The 23,740-nt window shown below is 46.7% G+C and overlaps 1 protein-coding gene across 1 annotated transcript in view; it reads right to left on the minus strand.

Moving 5' to 3' along the window:
- LOC115127067 (1-phosphatidylinositol 4,5-bisphosphate phosphodiesterase delta-1-like) overlaps window positions 1-23,740 on the minus strand; it is a 93,608-nt gene that overhangs the window by 52,202 nt on the left and 17,666 nt on the right. Inside the window, exons 3-6 of the mRNA XM_065019205.1 lie at window positions 7,262-7,490; window positions 3,503-3,632; window positions 3,062-3,290; window positions 784-985 (exon numbers count right to left, since the gene is read on the minus strand). Of these exons, the coding sequence (XP_064875277.1) occupies window positions 784-985; window positions 3,062-3,290; window positions 3,503-3,632; window positions 7,262-7,490 (790 nt within the window). The remainder of the gene's footprint in view (window positions 1-783; window positions 986-3,061; window positions 3,291-3,502; window positions 3,633-7,261; window positions 7,491-23,740) is intronic.

The following is a 23,740-nucleotide window of genomic DNA, read 5'->3' on the forward strand; positions in this document are numbered from 1 at the left end:
ATTGACTTCAATACCAAACCTAGGAGGCTCATGGTTCTCTCCCCCTTCCATAGATTTATACAGTAATTATGACAGGTTGGAAGATGTCCTCCGGAAGTTATCAGACCTCTAGCATCATGAACTGACATGTTGTCCACCCAATCAAAATATCAGAGAATGAATCTAGTACTGAAAGCGTAAGCTACAGATAGCTAGCACTGCAGTGCATAACATGTGGTGAGTAGATGCAAGGCGGTACTGAATGTGTCGCTCTCTGTCAACGTGACTACTCAAAATTCTCTACGTTGTAAATTTTCATTCATAGGAAGGTTGCAGCAACCTCATGATGGGTAGAGGGAAAATTTGAGTATCATTTTGTAGTCTTAACCTATCGATGTTACATTGAACTGGGTGAATGGAATATGAATGACAGTCATCCAATATGCTGTAATAGAAATAAGGCCTCATTAAAACATGTATCATCCTCCCTCATCTGAAACCGACTGCCACTGCACTCAAAGTACATTCAAAAACACATTAACAATTATTCAAAAAAATCAACCTGCAGTAGAGCATGCTGGGGGAAAAAAAAGTTAATTTGTTATAACTTGTGAGTTGATGTGACTTCTCATTTAATTTTGAGTCAGTACCACTTAACATTGACTTTCTAGTGTCCTAGAAGTATTTGAATTCGAAATGCCTTGGGGTTTAAATGTAGGCCTCGGTGCAGCTTGGTAGTAAGGTTAGTTTTAGATTAGAGGTAGTAAGGTATGGTTAGTTTCAATTAGAGGTTGTCATGGTTACTTGATATAGGCCTCTGTGCTGCTGGGGCCTTTGAGCTGGTCTTCCATCAGGTAGGTGTTGTGGGAGGAGCTGATGAAGTAGTGGTTGATTGGCTGGCTCATATCCTGGAACACCTCCTTGTGGGCGGGGTTGAAGATAGACCCCTCCTCCTGGTGCAGGTACATCAGGAAGCCATCTTTGGTCATGTGATTCTTCTGCTTTGCTGGGGGGGGGGGCAGAATGAGTTAGGCAATTGGGCCTTGTGAAATAGCCCTCCCAGATATACAGTGCCTTCAGAAAGTATTCACACCCCTTGACACATTTTGTTGTGTTACAGCCTGAATTGAAAATGGATTAAATTCAGATTTATTTTGTCACTGGCCAACACACAATACCCCATAATGTCAAAGTTGAATTATGCTTTTCTAAAAATAAAAATAAATCATAAAAAATGAAAAGCTGAAATGTCTTGAATGAGTAGGTATTCAATCCCTTTGTTATGGCCTAAATATGTTCAGGAGTAAAACATTGCTTAAATTAACAAGTCACATATGTAATAATAGTGTTTAACATGATTTTTGAATGACTACCTCATCTCTGTACCCCAGAGAAGACATTGAATATCCATTTCAGCCTGGTGAAGTTATTCATTACACTGGATGGTGTATCAATACACCCCGTCACTACAAAGATACAGGTATCCTTCCTAACTCAGTTGCCAGAGAGGAAGGAAACCGCTCAGGGATTTCACCATGAGGCCGGAAGACAGCTAGTTTCCGTCCTCCTCCACTGAGAGAGAGAGAGAGAGAGAGAGAGAGAGGGAGGTAAGAAAGAAAGAGGGGTAGAGAGAGAGAGGGGGGGGGGATTTTTTTCCATCACTTTTAGCCTACTCAAGCAGAGAGGGATGCCATGTTAGCTAACTGGCTATAGTTTCCAAATCGAGGCCAGCTTTTGTTTTTATTAATTTATAGCCACTTTCTATCAATGATCAACAACCATTTTGACAGAGCTTGAAGAATTTTGAGAATAATAATGGGGAAATGTTGCACAATCCAGGTGTGGAAATCTTAGAGACTTACCCAGAAAGACTCACAGCTGTAATAGCTGTCAAAGGTGATTCTAACATGTTTTGACTCAGGGGTGTGAATACTTATGTAAATAAGACATTACTGTATTTCATTTTAAATAAATCTGCAAAAAAAAAAGTCCAAAAACGTGTTTTCACTTTGTCATTATGTGGTATTTTGTGTAAATGGGTGAGAAAAATATATAAACGTAATCAAGTCGAGGAATTAATATTTTGTGAAGACAATGTATATAATTTATTTTACAATGGAAAGGTGCCTCGGAAATACACAAAGTATTTTAGCACATTCATAGAATACCATTAAAACGCTATGCTGCCATCGAATAATGCAATCTTACGTAGAGTAAAATGAGTGTACAAAACATTTGGAACATCTTCCTAATATTGAGTTGTACCCCCTTTTGCCCCCAGAACAGCCTAAATGTGTCAGGGTATGAAGTCTACAAGGTGTGGAAAGCATTCCACAGGGACAATGTTGTTGTTGTTGATGTTGACTCCAATGCTTCCCACAGTTGTGTCAAATTGGCTGGATGCCCTTTGGGTGGTGAACCATTCTTGATAGATACGGGAAACTTTACAGTGTGAAAAACCCAGCAGCATTGCAATTCTTGACACACTCAAACTGGTCTTGCACATTCACCCTCTGAATGGCACACAGACACAATCCATGTCTCAATTGTCTCAAGGCTTAAAAATCCTTCTTTAACCTGTCTCCTCCCCTTCATCTACATGTCTCCTCCCCTTCATCTACACTGATTGAAGTGGATTTAACACGTGACATCACTAAGGGATCATAGTTTTCACCTGGATTCACCTGGTCAGTCTGTCATGGAAAGAGCAGGTGTTCTTAATGTTTTGTACACTCAGTGTACGTGCTCCCTTATATAGTGAGTTCAGTACTAGAGCATCTCTCCTCACCTGAGTGATCCAGTTCATATTGAGTCAGAACTAGAGCATCTCTCCTCACCTGAGTCATCCAGTTCATATTGAGTCAGAACTAGAGCATCTCTCCTCACCTGAGTCATCCAGTTCATATTGAGTCAGAACTAGAGCATCTCTCCTCACCTGCGTGATCCAGTTCATATTGAGTCAGAACTAGAGCATCTCTCCTCACCTGAGTCATCCAGTTCATATTGAGTCAGTACTAGAGCATCTCTCCTCACCTGCGTCATCCAGTTCATATTGAGTCAGTACTAGAGCATCTCTCCTCACCTGAATCGTCCAGCTCGTATCTCTCTATGAGTCTTACAGCGTCCTCCATTGTGGCCACCTCATGCTGCTCGTTCAGCAGGAAGTTGAGCAGGTCTTTGACACTCATCTTCTCCCCCGTAGTGGCGTACTTCCCATAGATCACATCGATCTCCTCGCGGTATATCAGCAGGTCATAGAAGTGTTTGATCTCAGGACCTTCCAGGGAGCCCGAGTTAGACTTGTCACATTTCTGTAGGATCATTAACAAAAAAATAATTAACAAAACAGTACTAACGAGATACAGTACATTGAGTTCCTCCTCAGACAAAGTAAAATGCTTTGAAACACAGCATACCCTTAAATGAAACCCAGGAACATTACAGGAATGCATTAGGAGCTGCCTGTACAGAGTCTATAACACCATCCTTGTAAGTTATTGACCAACTGTAGGTGTCCACTCACTGCAAATAGCACTTCCGCGTACATGTCGTCCACCTCGATGTTGATCTGGCGGAGGAAGTGTTTCAGCTCCTTCAGGGTCATCTTGTTGTCCTTGTTCTTGTCTGCTTTCCTCATACAGTTGAAGATCCAGCTTTAATACGCCCAGATTTAAGGATCAATCATTCACCATGTAGGAATATGTCAAAGATAAATACACAACGCAGAGGAAGAGGTCTAAATACTAGAGTACTAATGGTCAATAGCGAATTGTAAACAGGAGTTGGGTATCAGTTCAACATCTGTTCAGAATCTGTGGAATGTCAAATTAAATCAAATCAAATGTTATTTGTCACATACACATGGTTAGCAGATGTTAATGGTCACATACACATGGTTAGCAGATGTTAATGGTCACATGGTTAGCAGATGTTAATGCGAGTGTAGCGAAATGTTTGTGTGCTTCTAGTTCCGACAATGCAGTAATAACCAACGAGTAATCTAACCTAACAATTCCAAACTACTACCTTATACACAGAGTGTAAAGGAATAAAGAATATGTACATAAAGATATATGAATGAGTGATGGTACAGAACGGCTTAGGCAAGATGCAGTAGATGGTATAGAGTACAGTATATACATATGAGATGAGTAATGTAGGGTATGTAAACAAAGTGACATAGTTTAAAGTGGCTAGTGATACATGTATTACATAAAGATGCAGTAGATGATATAGAGTACAGTATATACATATACATATGAGATGAGTAATGTAGGGTATTTAAACTTTATATTAAGTGGCATTGTTTAAAGTGGCTAGTGATACATTTTTAAATCAATTTCCATTATTTCCATTATTAAAGTGAGCTGGAGTTGAGTCAGTATGTTGGCAGCAGCCACTCAATGTTAGTGGTGGCTGTTTAACAGTCTGATGGGATAGATAGGCAGATGATGATGTACAAGTAGAGATACTGGTGTGCAAAAGAGCAGAAAAGTTTTTAAAAACAATATGGGGATGAGGTAGGTAGATTGGGTGGGCTATTTACAGATGGGCTGTGTACAGCTGCAGTGATCGGTAAGCTGCTCTGACAGCTGATGTTTAAAGTCAGTGAGGGAGATATAAGTCTCCAGCTTCAGCAATTTTTGCAATTCGTCCCAGTCACTGGCAGCAGAGAACTTGAAGAAAAGGCGGCCAAATGAGGTGTCGGCCCTGGGGATGACCAGTGAGATATACCCGCTGGAACGCGTGCTACAAGTGGGTGTTGTCATCGTGACCAGTGAGCTGAGAAAAAGGCGGAGCTCCACCTAGCATAGACTTATAGATGACCCGGAGCCAATGGCTCTGGCGACGAATATGTATTGAGTGCCAGCCGACTAGAGCATACAGGTCTCAGTGGTGGATGGTATAAGGTGCTTTAGTAACAAAACAGATGGCACTGTGATAGACCGCATCCAGCTCGCTGAGCAGAGTATTGGAAGCTATTTTGCAGATGACATCGCCGAAGTCGAGGATCGGTAGGATAGTCAGTTTACTAGGGTAAGTTTGGCGGTGTGAATGAAGGAGGCTTTGTTGCGGAATAGGAAGCCGATTTCAGATCCGATTTTGGACTTTTTGGACTCCTTCATGTTTAACAGGAGAGTTTACAGTCTAAACAGACAGACACCTGGGCGTGAGTGAAGGAGGCTTTGTTGCGAAATAGAAAGCCGATTCTAGATTTACCTTTGGATTGGAGATGTTAATGTGAGTCTGGAAGGAGAGTTTACAGTCTAACCAGACACCTAGGTATTTGTAGTTGTCCACATATTCTAGGTCAGAACCGTCCAGAGTAGTGATGCTAGTCAGGCGGGTGCGGGCAGCAAATGGTTGAAAATCATGCATTTAGTTTTACTAGAGTTTAAGAGCAGTTGGAGGCCACGGAAGGAATGTTGTATGGCATTGAAGCTCATTTGGAGGTTAGTTAAAACTTATTTGGGGTAGAGGGCAGTATTCTGAAGTTTGGATGACTGCGGTGCCCAAAGTAAACTGCCTGTTACTCAGGCCCGGAAGCTAGGATATGCATATAATTTGTAGTATTGGATAGAAAACATTCTAAAGTTTCCAAAACTGTTAAAATAATGTCTGTGAGCAGAACAGAACTGATATATCAAAAATCTGAGGAGAATCCATCTGGGAATTATTTGTTTGGGGCTCACCACTCATTATAATGGGAATATCAAAAGAATACCTCCTAGATTTCAGTTCCTAGGGCTTCCATAGATGTCAACAGTCTTTAGAAAGAGTTTCAGGCTTGTTTTTTGAAAAATGAGCTAGAATTTGTAGTTTTTCTAGGTGGCTCCCATTTTGGCTGTAGTATTGTGGCGCACATCGGTGAGGGCGTACACTTCGTTATTTATCTCCGGTATTGAACATACTATTCTCCATCTTAAATTTGATCGTTTATTTACATATTAGGGTACCTGAGGATTGATTAGAAATGTTGTTTGACTTGTTTGGATGAAGTTTATTGGTATCTTTTGGGATTCATTTGTATGCATTTTGAAAAATGAAACTGGTGGATTACTGGATTAAACCGGTGGATTACTGAATCAAGCGCGCCAACTAAACTGACTCTTTTGGGATATAAAGAAGGACTTTGTCGAACAAAACGACCATTTGTGATGTAGCTGGGACCCTCTGGATTGCAAACAGAGGAAGATCTTAAAGGGTAAGTGATTTATTTTATTGCTATTTCTGACTTTCGTGACGCCTCTGCTTGTTTGGAAAATGTTGGTAATGCTTTTGTATGCGGGGGCGCTGTCCTCAGATAATCGCATGGTATGCTTTCGCCGTAAAAACTTTTTGAAATCTGACAAAGCGGCTGGATTAACAAGAAGTTAAGCTTTTAACTGATGTAGAACACTTGTATTTTCATGAATGTTTAATATTACAAATTTTGTATTTTGAATTTCGCGCTCTGCAATTCCACCGGATGTTGCCAGCTGGGACGCTAGTGTCCCCAAAGAGGTTTTAACACAGTGTCCAAGGAAGGGCCAGATGTATACAGAATGGTGTCGTCTGTGTAGAGGTGGATCAGAGAATCACCCGCAGCAATAGCGACATCGTTGATATATACAGAGAAAAGAGCCCGAGAATTGAACCCTGCCAGAGGTCTAGACAACAGGCCCTCCGATTTGACACACTGAACTCTGTCTGCGAAGTAGTTGGTGAACCAGGCGAGGCAGTCATTTGAGAAACCAAGTCTATTGAGTCTGCAGATAAGAATATGGTGATTGACCGAGTCGAAAGCCTTGGCCAGGTCGATGAAGACGGCTGCACAGTACTGTCTTTTATCGATGGCAGTTATGATATCTTTTAGTACCTTGAGCGTGGCCGAGGTGACCAGCTCCAAAACCGGATTGCACAGCGGAGAAGGGACGGTGGGATTCGAAATGGTCAGCGATCTGTTTATTAACTTGGCTTTTGAAGACCTTAGAAAGGCAAGGCAGGATGGATATAGGTCTGTAACAGTTTGGGTCTAGAGTGTCACCCCCTTTGATTTGTCCATCTCAAATAAACCTATTTTTTCTCCACCTGATTTGCTTTGGAGATTGTGTTATTGAAGAATAACATAAATTGCTAGCAACCAGTTGCTCGGAGCTTAAATGTTGACCTATACACATTATAGATGGGAATCCACTATACTGAATAGGCTGGACAACTATTTTCTGATTTGTAACTCCAAGTAACTAAACAATGTTTTAGTTGTGAACTGCAAAGCAAGCAGATTAACAAAAGAGGATACTGCTCGCTCGTCTGCTGGCTGTTGAGTTTCTTCATGTTAGAGATGATCTTCTCTAGACCATTGACCCACTGCCGAGCCTCCTCTGCCGAGGTCGCCACCAGGTCCAGGTTCCTCCTGCGGCCCTTAAAGATAATGGAGAAACAGCGGTCCTCAACGTGGGCCTCTGTGTGCTTCTGAAGACCCTCCGACTGACGGCCCTTACGCACAGAGTCTATCTCATCAATGGAGACTGGAGGGGAGACAAGAAGGGGATTGAGGTTAGAATTGTTTATAAATCCTGAAGTCTGACCGCATGCTTGGTTTCATGGCTGCTGAGATTTGATCGTTTCTTGATCGTTTCTTGATCGTTTCTTGGTTTAAACCAAAAAGCCTCAAGGTCCAGGCTGGAAACTGTGTGATGACATGGCTGTCACCATGGAGACATCACCAGGGCTTGTCCCAATCATGTCTTCATCACATCTACCCCAGACAGAAACATACAGGAGAGGGTGGGTTTGATAGGACAGGACAGGGTGATAGAGGAGGGTATGCAGGAAACCTCTCTGTCTCAGTGTGCCTTTCACCCACTCACAGCACCCAACAGCCATCTGACTGTCTACACACCTCGTTCCCAGTTTCTGTTCCTATACACCCCAACCTGTGTAACTGACTGGAGGAGCCTGTCAATCAGACTTAGTCCCTGGTGGCTACTGGTCAGTCAGATTTAGTCCCTGGTGTCTACTGGTCAGTCAGATTTAGTCCCTGGTGTCTACTGGTCAGTCAGACTTAGTCCCTGGTGTCTACTGGTCAGTCAGACTTAGTCCCTGGTGTCTACTGGTCAGTCAGACTTAGTCCCTGGTGTCTACTGGTCAGTCAGACTTAGTCCCTGGTGTCTACTGGTCAGTCAGACTTAGTCCCTGGTGTCTACTGGTCAGTCAGACTTAGTCCCTGGTGTCTACTGGTCAATCAGACTTAGTCCCTGGTGTCTACTGGTCAGTCAGACTTAGTCCCTGGTGTCTACTGGTCAATCAGACTTAGTCCCTGGTGTCTACTGGTCAGCGAGACTTAGTCCCTGGTGTCTACTGGTCAGTCAGACTTAGTCCCTGGTGTCTACTGGTCAGTCAGACTTAGTCCCTGGTGTCTACTGGTCAATCAGACTTAGTCCCTGGTGTCTACTGGTCAGTCAGACTTAGTCCCTGGTGTCTACTGGTCAGTCAGACTTAGTCCCTGGTGTCTACTGGTCAATCAGACTTAGTCCCTGGTGTCTACTGGTCAGTCAGACTTAGTCCCTGGTGTTTACTGGTCAGTCAGTTACACAGTCAGTCAGTATCTAAATAATATGTGTGAAATGCTTGATAGTGTATGTGATGTAAACAGAGAGAGGTCTACTTTCTTGGGGACCTGAATATTGACTGGTTTTCGTCAAGCTGTCTGCTCAAGAGGAAGCTTCTCACTGTAACCAGTGTCTGTAATCTGGTTCAGGTTATTAATCAACCTGCCAGGGTGTTTACAAACACTACAGGAACAAGATCGTCCACATGTATTGATCACATTTTTACTAATACTGTAGAACTTTGTTCTGAAGCTGTATCCGTACCCATTGGATGCAGTGATCACAATATAGTGGCTTTATCCAGGAAAGCCAAAGTTACAACAGCTGGGCCTAAAATTAGTGTATCAGAGATCATACAAAAGATTTAGCTGTGACTCTTATGTGGACGATGTAAAATAAAAATTGTTGGTCTGATGTGATTATTGAGGAGCATCCAGATGCTGCACTTGATGAATTTATGAAATTCCTTCTTCCAATTATTTAGAAACATGGACATGTTAAGAAACTGACTGTTAGAACTGTTGAGGCTCCATGGATTGATGAGGAAACTGACTGTTAGAACTGTTAAGGCTCCATGGATCGATGAGGAAACTGACTGTTAGAACTGTTGAGGCTCCATGGATTGATGAGGAAACTGACTGTTAGAACTGTTAAGGCTCCATGGATTGATGAGGAAACTGACTGTTAGAACTGTTGAGGCTCCATGGATTGATGAGGAAACTGACTGTTAGAACTGTTAAGGCTCCATGGATTGATGAGGAAACTGACTGTTAGAACTGTTAAGGCTCCATGGATCGATGAGGAAACTGACTGTTAGAACTGTTGAGGCTCCATGGATTGATGAGGAAACTGACTGTTAGAACTGTTAAGGCTCCATGGATTGATGAGGAAACTGACTGTTAGAACTGTTAAGGCTCCATGGATTGATGAGGAAACTGACTGTTAGAAGAGGCTCCATGGATCGATGAGTGGCTGACTGTTAGAACTGTTGAGGCTCCATGGATTGATGAGGAAACTGACTGTTAGAACTGTTAAGGCTCCATGGATTGATGAGGAAACTGACTGTTAGAACTGTTAAGGCTCCATGGATTGATGAGGAAACTGACTGTTAGAACTGTTAAGGCTCCATGGATTGATGAGGAAACTGACTGTTAGAACTGTTAAGGCTCCATGGATTGATGAGGAAACTGACTGTTAGAACTGTTAAGGCTCCATGGATTGATGAGGAAACTGACTGTTAGAACTGTTAAGGCTCCATGGATTGATGAGGAAACTGACTGTTAGAACTGTTAAGGCTCCATGGATCGATGAGGAAGTTCAAAACTGTATGGTTGAAAGAGATGGAGCAAAAGGAGTGGCTGATAAGTCTGGCTGCACATCTGACTGGCTGACTTACGGTAAATTGAGACATTTTGTGCCTGAACTCAACAATTTAACACAAAGAAGAAGAAACTGTATTATGATATAATGATATAAAGAATGATGGAAACAACGTTGGAGTACTGTAAATTAAATGATGGGCACAAAGACATTCAACTCCCTCTTTCATCCAATCAGACGGCTTATTCATCACAAAACCATTTGATGTTGCCAATTATTTTAATGATTACTTCATTGGCAAAGTGGTCAAACTTAGGCAGGAAATGCCAACAACAAACAGTGAGTCATCATATTCATGCATAACAAAACAAGTAATGAAAGAAAAGCATTGTAAGTTTGAATTTTGTAAAGTTAGCGAGGGAGAGGTGGAAAAATTATTATCATCGATCAATAACGACAAACCTCCTGGCATTGACAACTTAGATGGAAAGCTACTGAGGATGGTAGCTGACTCTATAGTCACTCCAATCTGTCATGATTTTAATCTGACAGGTCTGGACAGGGTGATGTAGTTGATGGGGGTGTAACAGGTGGGTCTGGACAGAGTGATGTAGTTGATGGGGGTGTGATGTGGGTCTGGACAGAGTGATGTAGTTGATGAAGATGGGGGTGTAACAGGTGGGTCTGGACAGGGTGATGTAGTTGATGGGGGTGTGATGTGGGTCTGGACAGAGTGATGTAGTTGATGAAGATGGGGGTGTAACAGGTGGGTCTGGACAGGGTGATGTAGTTGATGGGGGTGTGATGTGGGTCTGGACAGAGTGATGTAGTTGATGGGGTGTAACAGGTGGGTCTGGACAGGGTGTAGTTGATGGGGTGTGATGTGGGTCTGGACAGAGTGATGTAGTTGATGGGGTGTAACAGGTGGGTCTGGACAGAGTGATGTAGTTGATGAAGATGGGGGTGTCACAGGTGGGTCTGGACAGGGTGATGTAGTTGATGAAGATGGGGGTGTCACAGGTGGGTCTGGACAGAGTGATGTAGTTGATGGGGGTGTAACAGGTGGGTCTGGACAGGGTGATGTAGTTGATGAAGATGGGTCTGGGGTGTGAGCAGGTGGGTCTGGACAGAGTGATGTAGTTGATGGGGTGTAACAGGTGGGTCTGGACAGAGTGATGTAGTTGATGGGGGTGTAACAGGTGGGTCTGGACAGAGTGATGTAGTTGATGGGGGTATAACAGGTGGGTCTGGACAGAGTGATGTAGTTGATGGGGGTATAACAGGTGGGTCTGGACAGGGTGATGTAGTTGATGGGGGTGTAACAGGTGGGTCTGGGCAGGGTGATGTAGTTGATGGGGTGTAACAGGTGGGTCTGGACAGGGTGATGTAGTTGATGAAGATGGGGGTGTAACAGGTGGGTCTGGACAGAGTGATGTAGTTGATGGGGGTGGATGTGAGTCTAACAGGTGACAGAGTGATGTAGTTGATGGGGGTGTAACAGGTGGGTCTGGACAGGGTGATGTAGTTGATGGGGGTGTGATGTGGGTCTGGACAGAGTGATGTAGTTGATGAAGATGGGGGTGTAACAGGTGGGTCTGGACAGAGTGATGTAGTTGATGGGGGTGTAACAGGTGGGTCTGGACAGAGTGATGTAGTTGATGGGGGTGTAACAGGTGGGTCTGGACAGGGTGATGTAGTTGATGGGGGTGTAACAGGTGGGTCTGGACAGGGTGATGTAGTTGATGGGTTGTAACAGGTGGGTCTGGACAGGGTGATGTAGTTGATGGGGGTGTAACAGGTGGGTCTGGACAGAGTGATGTAGTTGATGGGGGTGTGATGTGGGTCTGGACAGAGTGATGTAGTTGATGGGGGTGTAACAGGTGGGTCTGGACAGAGTGATGTAGTTGATGGGGGTGTAACAGGTGGGTCTGGACAGAGTGATGTAGTTGATGGGGGTGTAACAGGTGGGTCTGGACAGGGTGATGTAGTTGATGGGGGTGTAACAGGTGGGTCTGGACAGGGTGATGTAGTTGATGGGGGTGTAACAGGTGGGTCTGGACAGGGTGATGTAGTTGATGGGGGTGTAACAGGTGTGTCTGGACAGGGTGATGTAGTTGATGGGGGTGTGATGTGGGTCTGGACAGAGTGATGTAGTTGATGGGGGTGTAACAGGTGGGTCTGGACAGGGTGATGTAGTTGATGAAGATGGGGGTGTAACAGGTGGGTCTGGACAGAGTGATGTAGCTGATGGGGGTGTAACAGGTGGGTCTGGACAGGGTGATGTAGTTGATGGGGGTGTAACAGGTGGGTCTGGACAGGGTGATGTAGTTGATGGGGGTGTAACAGGTGGGTCTGGACAGAGTGATGTAGTTGATGGAGATGGGGGTGTGAGGTGAGTCTGGGCAGGGTGATGTAGTTGATGGAGATGGGGGTGTAACAGGTGGGTCTGGGCAGGGTGATGTAGTTGATGAAGATGGGGTGTAACAGGTGGGTCTGGACAGGGTGATGTAGTTGATGAAGATGGGGTGTAACAGGTGGGTCTGGACAGAGTGATGTAGCTGATGGGGTGTAACAGGTGGGTCTGGACAGGGTGATGTAGCTGATGGGGGTGTAACAGGTGGGTCTGGGCAGGGTGATGTAGTTGATGGGGTGCAACAGGTGTGTCTGGTGTAACAGGTGGGTCTGGACAGAGTGATGTAGTTGATGGGGTGTAACAGGTGGGTCTGACAGGGTGATGTAGTTGATGGAGACAGGTGGGTCTGCAGGGTGATGTTGTTGATGAAGATGGGGATGTGAGGTGGGTCTGGGCAGGGTGATGTAGTTGATGAAGATGGGGTGTAAGAGGTGGGTCTGGGCAGGGTGATGTTGTTGATGGAGATGGGGTGTGAGGTGGTCTGGACAGGGTGATGTAGTTGATGGAGATGGGGTGTGAGGTGGGTCTGGGCAGGGTGATGTGGAGATGTTGATGAAGATGGGGTGTGAGGTGGGTCTGGGCAGGGTGATGTTGTTGATGGAGATGGGGGTGTGAGGTGGGTCTGGGCAGGGTGATGTTGTTGATGGAGATGGGGGGTGTGAGGTGGGTCTGGGATGATGGGTTGATGGGGTGTAACAGGTGGGTCTGGACAGGGTGATGATATGGGGGTGTTGATGGGCAGATGTAGTTGGGGTGTGTAGCAGGTGGGTCTGGGCAGGGTGATGTTGTTGATGGAGATGGGGGTGTGAGGTGGGTCTGGGCAGGGTGATGTAGTTGATGGAGATGGGGTGTAAGAGGTGGGTCTGGGCAGGGTGATGTTGTTGATGGAGATGGGGTGGAGGTGGGTCTGGGCAGGGTGATGGTTGATGGAGATCTGTGTGCAGGTGGGTCTGGGCAGGGTGATGTTGTTGATGGAGATGGGGGTGTGAGGTGGGTCTGGGCAGGGTGATGTTGTTGATGGAGATGGGGGTGTGAGGTGGGTCTGGGCAGGGTGATGTTGTTGATGGAGATGGGGGTGTGAGGTGGGTCTGGGCAGGGTGATGTTGTTGATGGAGATGGGGGTGGAGGTGGGTCTGGGCAGGGTGATGTTGTTGATGGAGATGGGGGTGTGAGGTGGTCTGGGCAGGGTGATGTTGTGATGGAGATGGGGGTGTAAGCAGGTGATGGTCTGGACATGGGGGGGTGATGGTTGAGGGTGATGTTGTTGATGGAGATGGGGGTGTGAGGTGGGTCTGGGCAGGGTGATGTTGTTGATGGAGAGGTGGGTCTGGGCAGGGTGATGTTGTTGATGGAGATGGGGGGATGTTGTTGATGAACAGGTGGGTCTGGGCAGGGTGATGTTGTTGATGGAGATGGGGGTGTGAGGTGGGTCTGGGCAGGGTGATGTTGTTGATGGAGATGGGGGGTGTGAGGTGGGTCTGGGCAGGGTGATGTTGTTGATGGAGATGGGGGTGTGAGGTGGGTCTGGGCAGGGTGATGTTGTTGATGGAGATGGGGGTGTGAGGTGGGTCTGGGCAGGGTGATGTTGTTGATGGAGATGGGGATGTGTTGATGGGTGGGTCTGGGCAGGGTGATGTTGTTGATGGAGATGGGGGTGTGAGGTGGGTCTGGGCAGGGTGATGTTGTTGATGGAGATGGGGGTGTGAGGTGGGTCTGGGCAGGGTGATGTTGTTGATGGAGATGGGGGTGTGAGGTGGGTCTGGGCAGGGTGATGTTGTTGATGGAGATGGGGTGTGAGGTGGGTCTGGGCAGGGTGATGTTGTTGATGGAGATGGGGGTGTGAGGTGGGTCTGGGCAGGGTGATGTTGTTGATGGAGATGGGGGGGTGGCAGGGTGATGTTGTTGATGGAGATGGGGGTGTGAGGTGGGTCTGGGCAGGGTGATGGTTGATGGAGATGGGGGTGTGAGGTGGGTCTGGGCAGGGTGATGTTGTTGATGGAGATGGGGGGTTGATGGAGATGGGGGGTGGGTCTGGGCAGGGTGATGTTGTTGATGGAGATGGGGGTGTGAGGTGGGTCTGGGCAGGGTGATGTTGTTGATGGAGATGGGGGTGTGAGAGGTGGGTCTGGGCAGGGTGATGTTGTTGATGGAGATGGGGTGTGAGGTGGGTCTGGGCAGGGTGATGTTGTTGATGGAGATGGGGGTGGAGATGGGGTGTGAGGTGGGTCTGGGCAGGGTGATGTTGTTGATGGAGATGGGGGTGTGAGGTGGGTCTGGGCAGGGTGATGTTGTTGATGGAGATGGGGGTGTGAGGTGGGTCTGGGCAGGGTGATGTTGTTGATGGAGATGGGGGTGTGAGGTGGGTCTGGGCAGGGTGATGTTGTTGTTGATGGATGTTGTTGATGGGGGTGTGAGGTGGGTCTGGGCAGGGTGATGTTGTTGATGGAGATGGGGGTGTGAGGTGGGTCTGGGCAGGGCAGGGTGATGTTGTTGATGGAGATGGGGGTGTGAGGTGGGTCTGGGCAGGGTGATGTTGTTGATGGAGATGGGGGTGGGGTGGGTCTGGGCAGGGTGATGTTGTTGATGGAGATGGGGGTGTGAGGTGGGTCTGGGCAGGGTGATGTTGTTGATGGAGATGGGGGTGTGAGGTGGGTCTGGGCAGGGTGATGTTGTTGATGGAGATGGGGGTGTGAGGTGGGTCTGGGCAGGGTGATGTTGTTGATGGAGATGGGGGTTGAGGTGGGTCTGGGCAGGGTGATGTTGTTGATGGAGATGGGGGTGTGAGGTGGGTCTGGGCAGGGTGATGTTGTTGATGGAGATGGGGGGGTGTGTTGATGGAGATGGGGGTGTGTGGGTCTGGGCAGGGTGATGTTGTTGATGGAGATGGGGGTGTGAGGTGGGTCTGGGCAGGGTGATGTTGTTGATGATGGGGGGGTGAGGTGGGTCTGGGCAGGGTGATGTTGATGGAGTGTGAGGTGGGTCTGGGCAGGGTGATGTTGTTGATGGAGATGGGGGTGTGAGGTGGGTCTGGGCAGGGTGATGTTGTTGATGGAGATGGGGGTGTGAGGTGGGTCTGGGCAGGGTGATGTTGTTGATGGAGATGGGGTGTGAGGTGGGTCTGGGCAGGGTGATGTTGTTGATGGAGATGGGGGTGTGAGGTGGGTCTGGGCAGGGTGATGTTGTTGATGGAGATGGAGGGGGTGTGAGGTGGGTCTGGGCAGGGTGATGTTGTTGATGGAGATGGGGGTGTGAGGTGGGTCTGGGCAGGGTGATGTTGTTGATGGAGATGGGGGGTGTGAGGTGGGTCTGGGCAGGGTGATGTTGTTGATGGAGATGGGGGTGTGAGGTGGGTCTGGGCAGGGTGATGTTGTTGATGGAGATGGGGGTGTGAGGTGGGTCTGGGCAGGGTGATGTTGTTGATGGAGATGGGGGTGAGGTGGGTCTGGGCAGATGTTGTTGATGGAGATGGGGGTGTGAGGTGGGTCTCAGGGTGATGTTGTTGATGGAGATGGGGGTGTGAGGTGGGTCTGGGCAGGGTGATGTTGTTGATGGAGATGGGGGTGTGAGGTGGGTCTGGGCAGGGTGATGTTGTTGATGGAGATGGGGGTGTGAGGTGGGTCTGGGCAGGGTGATGTTGTTGATGGAGATGGGGGTGTGAGGTGGGTCTGGGCAGGGTGATGTTGTTGATGATGGAGATGGGCAGGGGGGTGTGGAGAGGTGGGTCTGGGCAGGGTGATGTTGTTGATGGAGATGGGGATGGAGTGTGAGGTGGGTCTGGGCAGGGTGATGTTGTTGATGGAGATGGGGGTGTGAGGTGGGTCTGGGCAGGGTGATGGTTGATGGAGATGGGGGTGTGAGGTGGGTCTGGGCAGGGTGATGTTGTTGATGGAGATGGATGGGGGTGTGGTGGGTCTGGAGATGGGGGTGTGAGGTGGGTCTGGGCAGGGTGATGTTGTTGATGGAGATGGGGGTGTGAGGTGGGTCTGGGCAGGGTGATGTTGTTGATGGAGATGGGGGTGTGAGGTGGGTCTGGGCAGGGTGATGTTGTTGATGGAGATGGGGGTGTGAGGTGGGTCTGGGCAGGGTGATGTTGTTGATGGAGATGGGGGTGTGGAGAGGTGGGTCTGGGCAGGGTGATGTTGTTGATGGAGATGGGGGTGTGAGGTGGGTCTGGGCAGGGTGATGTTGTTGATGGAGATGGGGGTGTGAGGTGGGTCTGGGCAGGGTGATGATTGTTGATGGAGATGGAGATGGGGTGTGAGGTGGGTCTGGGCAGGGTGATGTTGTTGATGGAGATGGGGGTGTGAGGTGGGTCTGGGCAGGGTGATGATGTTGTTGATGGAGATGGGGGTGTGAGGTGGGTCTGGGCAGGGTGATGTTGTTGATGGAGATGGGGGTGTGAGGTGGGTCTGGGCAGGGTGATGTTGTTGATGGAGATGGGGGTGTGAGGTGGGTCTGGGCAGGGTGATGTTGTTGATGGAGATGGGGGGTTGAGGTGGGTCTGGATGTTGTTGATGGAGATGGGGGTGTGAGGTGGGTCTGGGCAGGGTGATGTTGTTGATGGAGATGGGGGTGTGAGGTGGGTCTGGGCAGGGTGATGTTGTTGATGGAGATGGGGGTGTGAGGTGGGTCTGGGCAGGGTGATGTTGTTGATGGAGATGGGGGTGTGAGGTGGGTCTGGGCAGGGTGATGTTGTTGATGGAGATGGGGGTGAGGTGGGTCTGGGCAGGGTGATGTTGTTGATGGAGATGGGGGTGTGAGGTGGGTCTGGGCAGGGTGATGTTGTTGATGGAGATGTTGGGGTGTGAGGTGGGTCTGGGCAGGGGTGATGTTGTTGATGGAGATGGGGGTGTGAGGTGGGTCTGGGCAGGGTGATGTTGTTGATGGAGATGGGGGGTGTGAGGTGGGTCTGGGCAGGGTGATGTTGTTGATGATGGAGGTGGGTCTGGGCAGGGTGATGTTGTTGATGGAGATGGGGTGTGAGGTGGTCTGGGCAGGGTGATGTTGTTGATGGAGATGGGGGTGTGAGGTGGGTCTGGGCAGGGTGATGTTGTTGATGGAGATGGGGGTGTGAGGTGGGTCTGGGCAGGGTGATGTTGTTGATGGAGATGGGGGTGTGAGGTGGGTCTGGGCAGGGTGATGTTGTTGATGGAGATGGGGGTGTGAGGTGGGTCTGGGCAGGGTGATGTTGTTGATGGAGATGGGGGTGTGAGGTGGGTCTGGGCAGGGTGATGTTGTTGATGGAGATGGGGGGTGTGAGGTGGGTCTGGGCAGGGTGATGTTGTTTGTTGATGGAGATGGAGGGGGTGTGAGGTGGGTCTGGGCAGGGTGATGTTGTTGATGGAGATGGGGGTGTGAGGTGGGTCTGGGCAGGGTGATGTTGTTGATGGAGATGGGGGTTGAGGTGGGTCTGGGCAGGGTGATGTTGTTGATGGAGATGGGGGTGTGAGGTGGGTCTGGGCAGGGTGATGTTGTTGATGGAGATGGGGGGTGAGGTGGGTCTGGGCAGGGTGATGTTGTTGATGGAGATGGGGGTGTGGGTGGGTCTGGGCAGGGTGATGTTGTTGATGGAGATGGGGGTGTGGAGATGGGGGTGGGTGGGTCTGGGCAGGGTGATGTTGTTGATGGAGATGGGGGTGTGAGGTGGGTCTGGGCAGGGTGATGTTGTTGATGGAGATGGGGGTGTGAGGTGGGTCTGGGCAGGGTGATGTTGTTGATGGAGATGGGGGTGTGAGGTGGGTCTGGGCAGGGTGATGTTGTTGATGGAGATGGGGGTGTGAGGTGGGTCTGGGCAGGGTGATGTTGTTGATGGGGGTGTGAGGTGGGTCTGGGCAGGGTGATGTTGTTGATGGGGGTGTGAGGTGGGTCTGGGCAGGGTGATGTTGTTGATGGAGATGGGGGTGTGAGGTGGGTCTGGACAGGGTGATGTAGTTGTCATTTGTTGTCATGTTTTGTATTGTTTAAAAATATCAAATCAATTTGTTCAAAAAAATAAAATAAGGAAAAATGAAAAGGTTGCAACACGCATCTGATTATTCATTATGAAAAGGATTTATTACATTTACATTCTTTATTTTAACCACAATGTCACAAATAATGGAACACGCACAACATGAGCAGATTAACTTGGTCAAAACATTTATTTATTCAAGACTATCAGAAAGAATAATGGGTTATTATAATACTGTACATGGTGTCCAGGTCAGGATAACCAGAACATTTCTTTATTCAAGACTATCAGAAAGAATAATGGGTTATTATAATACTGTACATGGTGTCCAGGTCAGGATAACCAGAACATTTCTTTATTCAAGACTATCAGAAAGAATAATGGGTTATTATAATACTGTATATGGTGTCCAGGTCAGGACAACCAGAACATTTCTTTATTCAAGACTATCAGAAAGAATAATGGGTTATTATAATACTGTACATGGTGTCCAGGTCAGGATAACCAGAACATTTCTTTATTCAAGACTATCAGAAAGAATAATGGGTTATTATAATACTGTACATGGTGTCCAGGTCAGGACAACCAGAACATTTCTTTATTCAAGACTATCAGAAAGAATAATGGGTTATTATAATACTGTACATGGTGTCCAGGTCAGGATAACCAGAACATTTCTTTATTCAAGACTATCAGAAAGAATAATGGCTGTTATAATACTGTACATGGTGTCCAGGTCAGGACAACCAGAACATTTCTTTATTCAAGACTATCAGAAACAATGATGGTAGTTATTCATTTAGATCCAAAGCCTTGATTTAGTGAGTCACTCAGTTTCATGTTGACATGGACTCTGTCATTCAGTTTCTTCTTCACATCAGCAAAGAAGGACTCTTTGTAATCATATATATATATATATATATATAGTGCATTCTAAAAGTATTCAGTATGTATTCAATGCATTTAATTGATTTTTATTCCTCATCACTCTACGTACAATACCCCATAATGACAAAGCAAAATAAATACTTATATCACATTTACATAATTAGTCAGACCCTTTACTCAGTACTTTGTTGAAACAGCGATTACAGTCTCGATTCTTCTTGGGTATGACGCTACAAGCTTGGCACACCTGTATTTGGAGAGTTGGGGAGTGTCGCCGCAGCTATGTTCAGGTCTCTCCAGAGATGTTGGCTTGGGTTCAAGTCCGGGCTCTGGCTGTGCCACTCAAAGACATTCAGAGTCTTGTCCCGAAGCCACATCTGCATTGTCTTGGCTGTGTTCTTAGGGTCGTTGTCCTGTTGGAGGTGAACCTTCGCCTCTGTCTGAGGTCATGAGCGCTCTGGAGCATCAAGGACCTCTCTGTACTTTGCTCTGTTCATCTTTCAATCCTGACTAGTCTCCCAGTACCTGCGGCTGAAAAACATCCCCATAGAAACTGTCAGAGTGACCATCGGGTTCTTGGTAACCTCCCAGACCAAAGCCCTTCTCCCCCGATTGCTCAGTTTGGCCGGGCGGCCAGCTCTAGGAAGAGTCTTGGTGGTTCCAAACTTCATCCATTTAAGAATGATGAAGGCCACTGTGTTCTTGGGGACCTTTAATTCTGCAGACATTTTTTGGTACCCTTCCCCAGATCTGTGCCTCTTCCCCAGATCTGTGCCTCGACACAATCCTGTCTCGGAGCTCTACGGAAAATGTCCTTCAAGATCATGGCTTGGTTTTTGCTCTGACATGCACTGTCAGCTGTGGTATCTTTTATATAGAAATTATAACCAAATGATGTCCAATCAATTGAATTTATCACAAGTGGACCACAATCAAGTTGTAGAAACATATCAAGTATGATCACTGGAAACAGGATGCACCTGAGCTCAATTTTGAGTCCCAAATCAAAGGGTCTGAATACACGCACACACAAACACACACTCACAGAAAACAGAATATTGTAGGCCGGAGATTATACGGTACTTTGTATTTGGACCAGCAGTTGTTGCTTATTTCCATTTTGAGAAACAGAACAGTGTCCAAGTCGTCACGCACACATTCCTTAAATACCAGATGAAGTTCAGGGAGAGAATGAGGACATTGTGTGGTCCTGACCACATTCACTCCCTTGTTATTTCTCAAGTCTTTCTGTGGAACGACAACATCCAACACTCTGGACTGGAAGCCAAACCAATATGTTTACTATGTAAACTTCCCCTTAGAGTTTTTCTTTAGCCTTTTAGCTAGGCTCAGTCTGGTGGACGATTGATGGATAGAAGTAGATCTCTGTGCTACTTCTAAAACTATGATAATTACAATGATATGACGATTACAAGCAGCAACATGCTGCCAATAGGAATTAGAGTTATTTTTTTGTGTAAAATTTCCAAGCAGGATTATAACAGTCTGATTAAGTCAAAACATGAAAGACAGATGTGCATCAAAACATGAAAGACAGATGAGCATCAAAACATGAAAGACAGATGAGCATCAAAACATGAAAGACAGATGTGCATCAAATGAAAATGTCCTTTACCACCAACGACAGTCTTTCAAGACTCATCATCACGAAGCATTGTGTGTGTGTGTGTGTGTGTGTGTGTGTGTGTGTGTGTGTGTGTGTGTGTGTGTGTGTGTGTGTGTGTGTGTGTGTGTGTGTGTGTGTGTGTGTGTGTTTGCAGAGCCTCGTTCAAGTAAGATGAATTATATTATAGCAGAAAGCTCCTTGAAGCATTGTGTTTGCAGAGCCTCGTTCAAGTAAGATGAATCATATTATAGCAGAAAGCTCCTTGAAGCATTGTGTTTGCAGAGCCTCGTTCAAGTAAGATGAATCATATTATAGCAGAAAGCTCCTTGAAGCATTGTGTTTGCAGAGCCTCGTTCAAGGAGAAGGTAGGATGAATCATATTATAGCAGAAAGCTCCTTGAAGCATTGTGTTTGCAGAGCCTCGTTCAAGGAGAAGGTAGGATGAATCATATTATAGCAGAAAGCTCCTTGAAGCATTGTGTTTGCAGAGCCTCGTTCAAGGAGAAGGTAAGATTAATCATATTATAGCAGAAAGCTCCTTGAAGAGAGATGTCATAATAGAAGAGTAAGGACCATAAACCAGTGTAAGGACCATAAACCAGTGAAAAGACCATAAACCAGTATAAGGACCATAAACCAGTGTAAAGACCATAAACCAGTATAAAGACCATAAACCAGTGTAAAGACCATAAACCAGTATAAGGACCATAAACCAGTATAAAGACCATAAACCAGTATAAAGACCATAAACCAGTATAAGGACCATAAACCAGTATAAGGACCATAAGCCAGTGAAAATACCATAAACCAGTGTAAGGACCATAAACCAGTATAAAGACCATAAGCCAGTGAAAATGCCATAAACCAGTGTAAGGACCATAAACCAGTATAAGGACCATAAACCAGTATAAGGACCATAAACCAGTGTAAGGACCATAGACCATAAACCAGACCATAAACCAGTATAAAGGACCAGTATAAAGACCATAAACCAGTATAAAGACCATAAACCAGTGTAAGGACCATAAACCAGTATAAAGACCATAAACCAGTGTAAAGACCATAAACCAGTATAAAGACCATAAACCAGTATAAAGACCATAAACCAGTATAAAGACCATAAACCAGTATAAAGACCATAAACCAGTATAAGGACCATAAACCAGTATAAAGACCATAAACCAGTATAAAGACCATAAACCAGTGTAAGGACAATAAACCAAGATTGACTTTGAAATTGTATGTCCATCCATGTCCTGAGGACTTCGGGAAATGCCTTCAAATCCTAGTTCACTAGGGGCAACAGCGAGTGCTATCACTATCAACAAGGCTTGGGTTTTGGGTGATGTGGACGGGAATGGTGGAAAGGTGTAATCCCATGACTCTGGATCAGAAGGTCGTCTGTTTGGTTCCGTAGGTGGCCACTGGTTAGGTTTTAACCCTCACCTTAACCCTCACCTAAACCATTCATAACCCTATCCCTCACCTAAACCATTCATAACCCTATCCCTCACCTAAACCATTCATAACCCTATCCCTCACCTAAACCATTCATAACCCTATCCCTCACCTAAACCATTCATAACCCTATCCCTCACCTAAACCATTCATAACTCTATCCCTCACCTTAACCCTCACCTAAACCATTCATAACCCTATCCCTCACCTTAACCCTCACCTAAACCATTCATAACCCTATCCCTCACCTTAACCCTCACCTAAACCATTCATAATCCTATCCCTCACCTTAACCATTCATAACCCTATCCCTCACCTTAACCCTCACCTAAACCATTCATAACCCTATCCCTCACCTTAACCATTCATAACTCTATCCCTCACCTTAACCCTCACCTAAACCATTCATAACCCTATCCCTCACCTAAACCATTCATAACCCTATCCCTCACCTAAACCATTCATAACCCTATCCCTCACCTTAACCCTCACCTAAACCATTCATAACCCTATCCCTCACCTAAACCATTCATAACCCTATCCCTCACCTTAACCCTCACCTAAACCATTCATAACCCTATCCCTCACCTAAACCATTCATAACCCTATCCCTCACCTAAACCATTCATAACCCTATCCCTCACCTAAACCATTCATAACCCTATCCCTCACCTAAACCATTCATAACCCTATCCCTCACCTTAACCCTCACCTAAACCATTCATAACCCTATCCCTCACCTTAACCATTCATAACCATAATACAGTACAGTACTAGGTCTGGTCCCCTCTCAGTGACCTACAGTACAGTACTAGGTCTGGTCCCCTCTCAGCAACCTACAGTACAGTACTAGGTCTGGTCCCCTGTCAGTGACCTACAGTACTAGGTCTGGTCCCCTCTCAGTAACCTACAGTACAGTACTAGGTCTGGTCCCCTCTCAGTGACCTACAGTACAGTACTAGGTCTGGTCCCCTCTCAGTAACCTACAGTACAGTACTAGGTCTGGTCCCCTCTCAGTAACCTACAGTACAGTACTAGGTCTGGTCCCCTCTCAGTAACCTACAGTGACCTACAGTACAGTACTAGGTCTGGTCCCCTCTCAGTAACCTACAGTACAGTACTAGGTCTGGTCCCCTCTCAGTAACCTACAGTACAGTACTAGGTCTGGTCCCCTCTCAGTAACCTACAGTACAGTACTAGGTCTGGTCCCCTCTCAGTGACCTACAGTACAGTACTAGGTCTGGTCTCCTCTCAGTAACTTACAGTACAGTACTAGGTCTGGTCTCCTCTCAGTAACCTACAGTACAGTACTAGGTCTGGTCCCCTCTCAGTAACCTACAGTACAGTACTAGGTCTGGTCCCCTCTCAGTGACCTACAGTACTAGGTCTGGTCCCCTCTCAGAAACCTACAGTACAGTACTAGGTCTGGTCCCCTGTCAGTGACCTACAGTACTAGGTCTGGTCCCCTGTCAGTAACCTACAGTACAGTACTAGGTTTGGTCCCCTCTCAG

This window comes from Oncorhynchus nerka, linkage group LG6 (assembly GCF_034236695.1).
Source record: "Oncorhynchus nerka isolate Pitt River linkage group LG6, Oner_Uvic_2.0, whole genome shotgun sequence".
NCBI lineage: Eukaryota > Metazoa > Chordata > Actinopteri > Salmoniformes > Salmonidae > Oncorhynchus > Oncorhynchus nerka.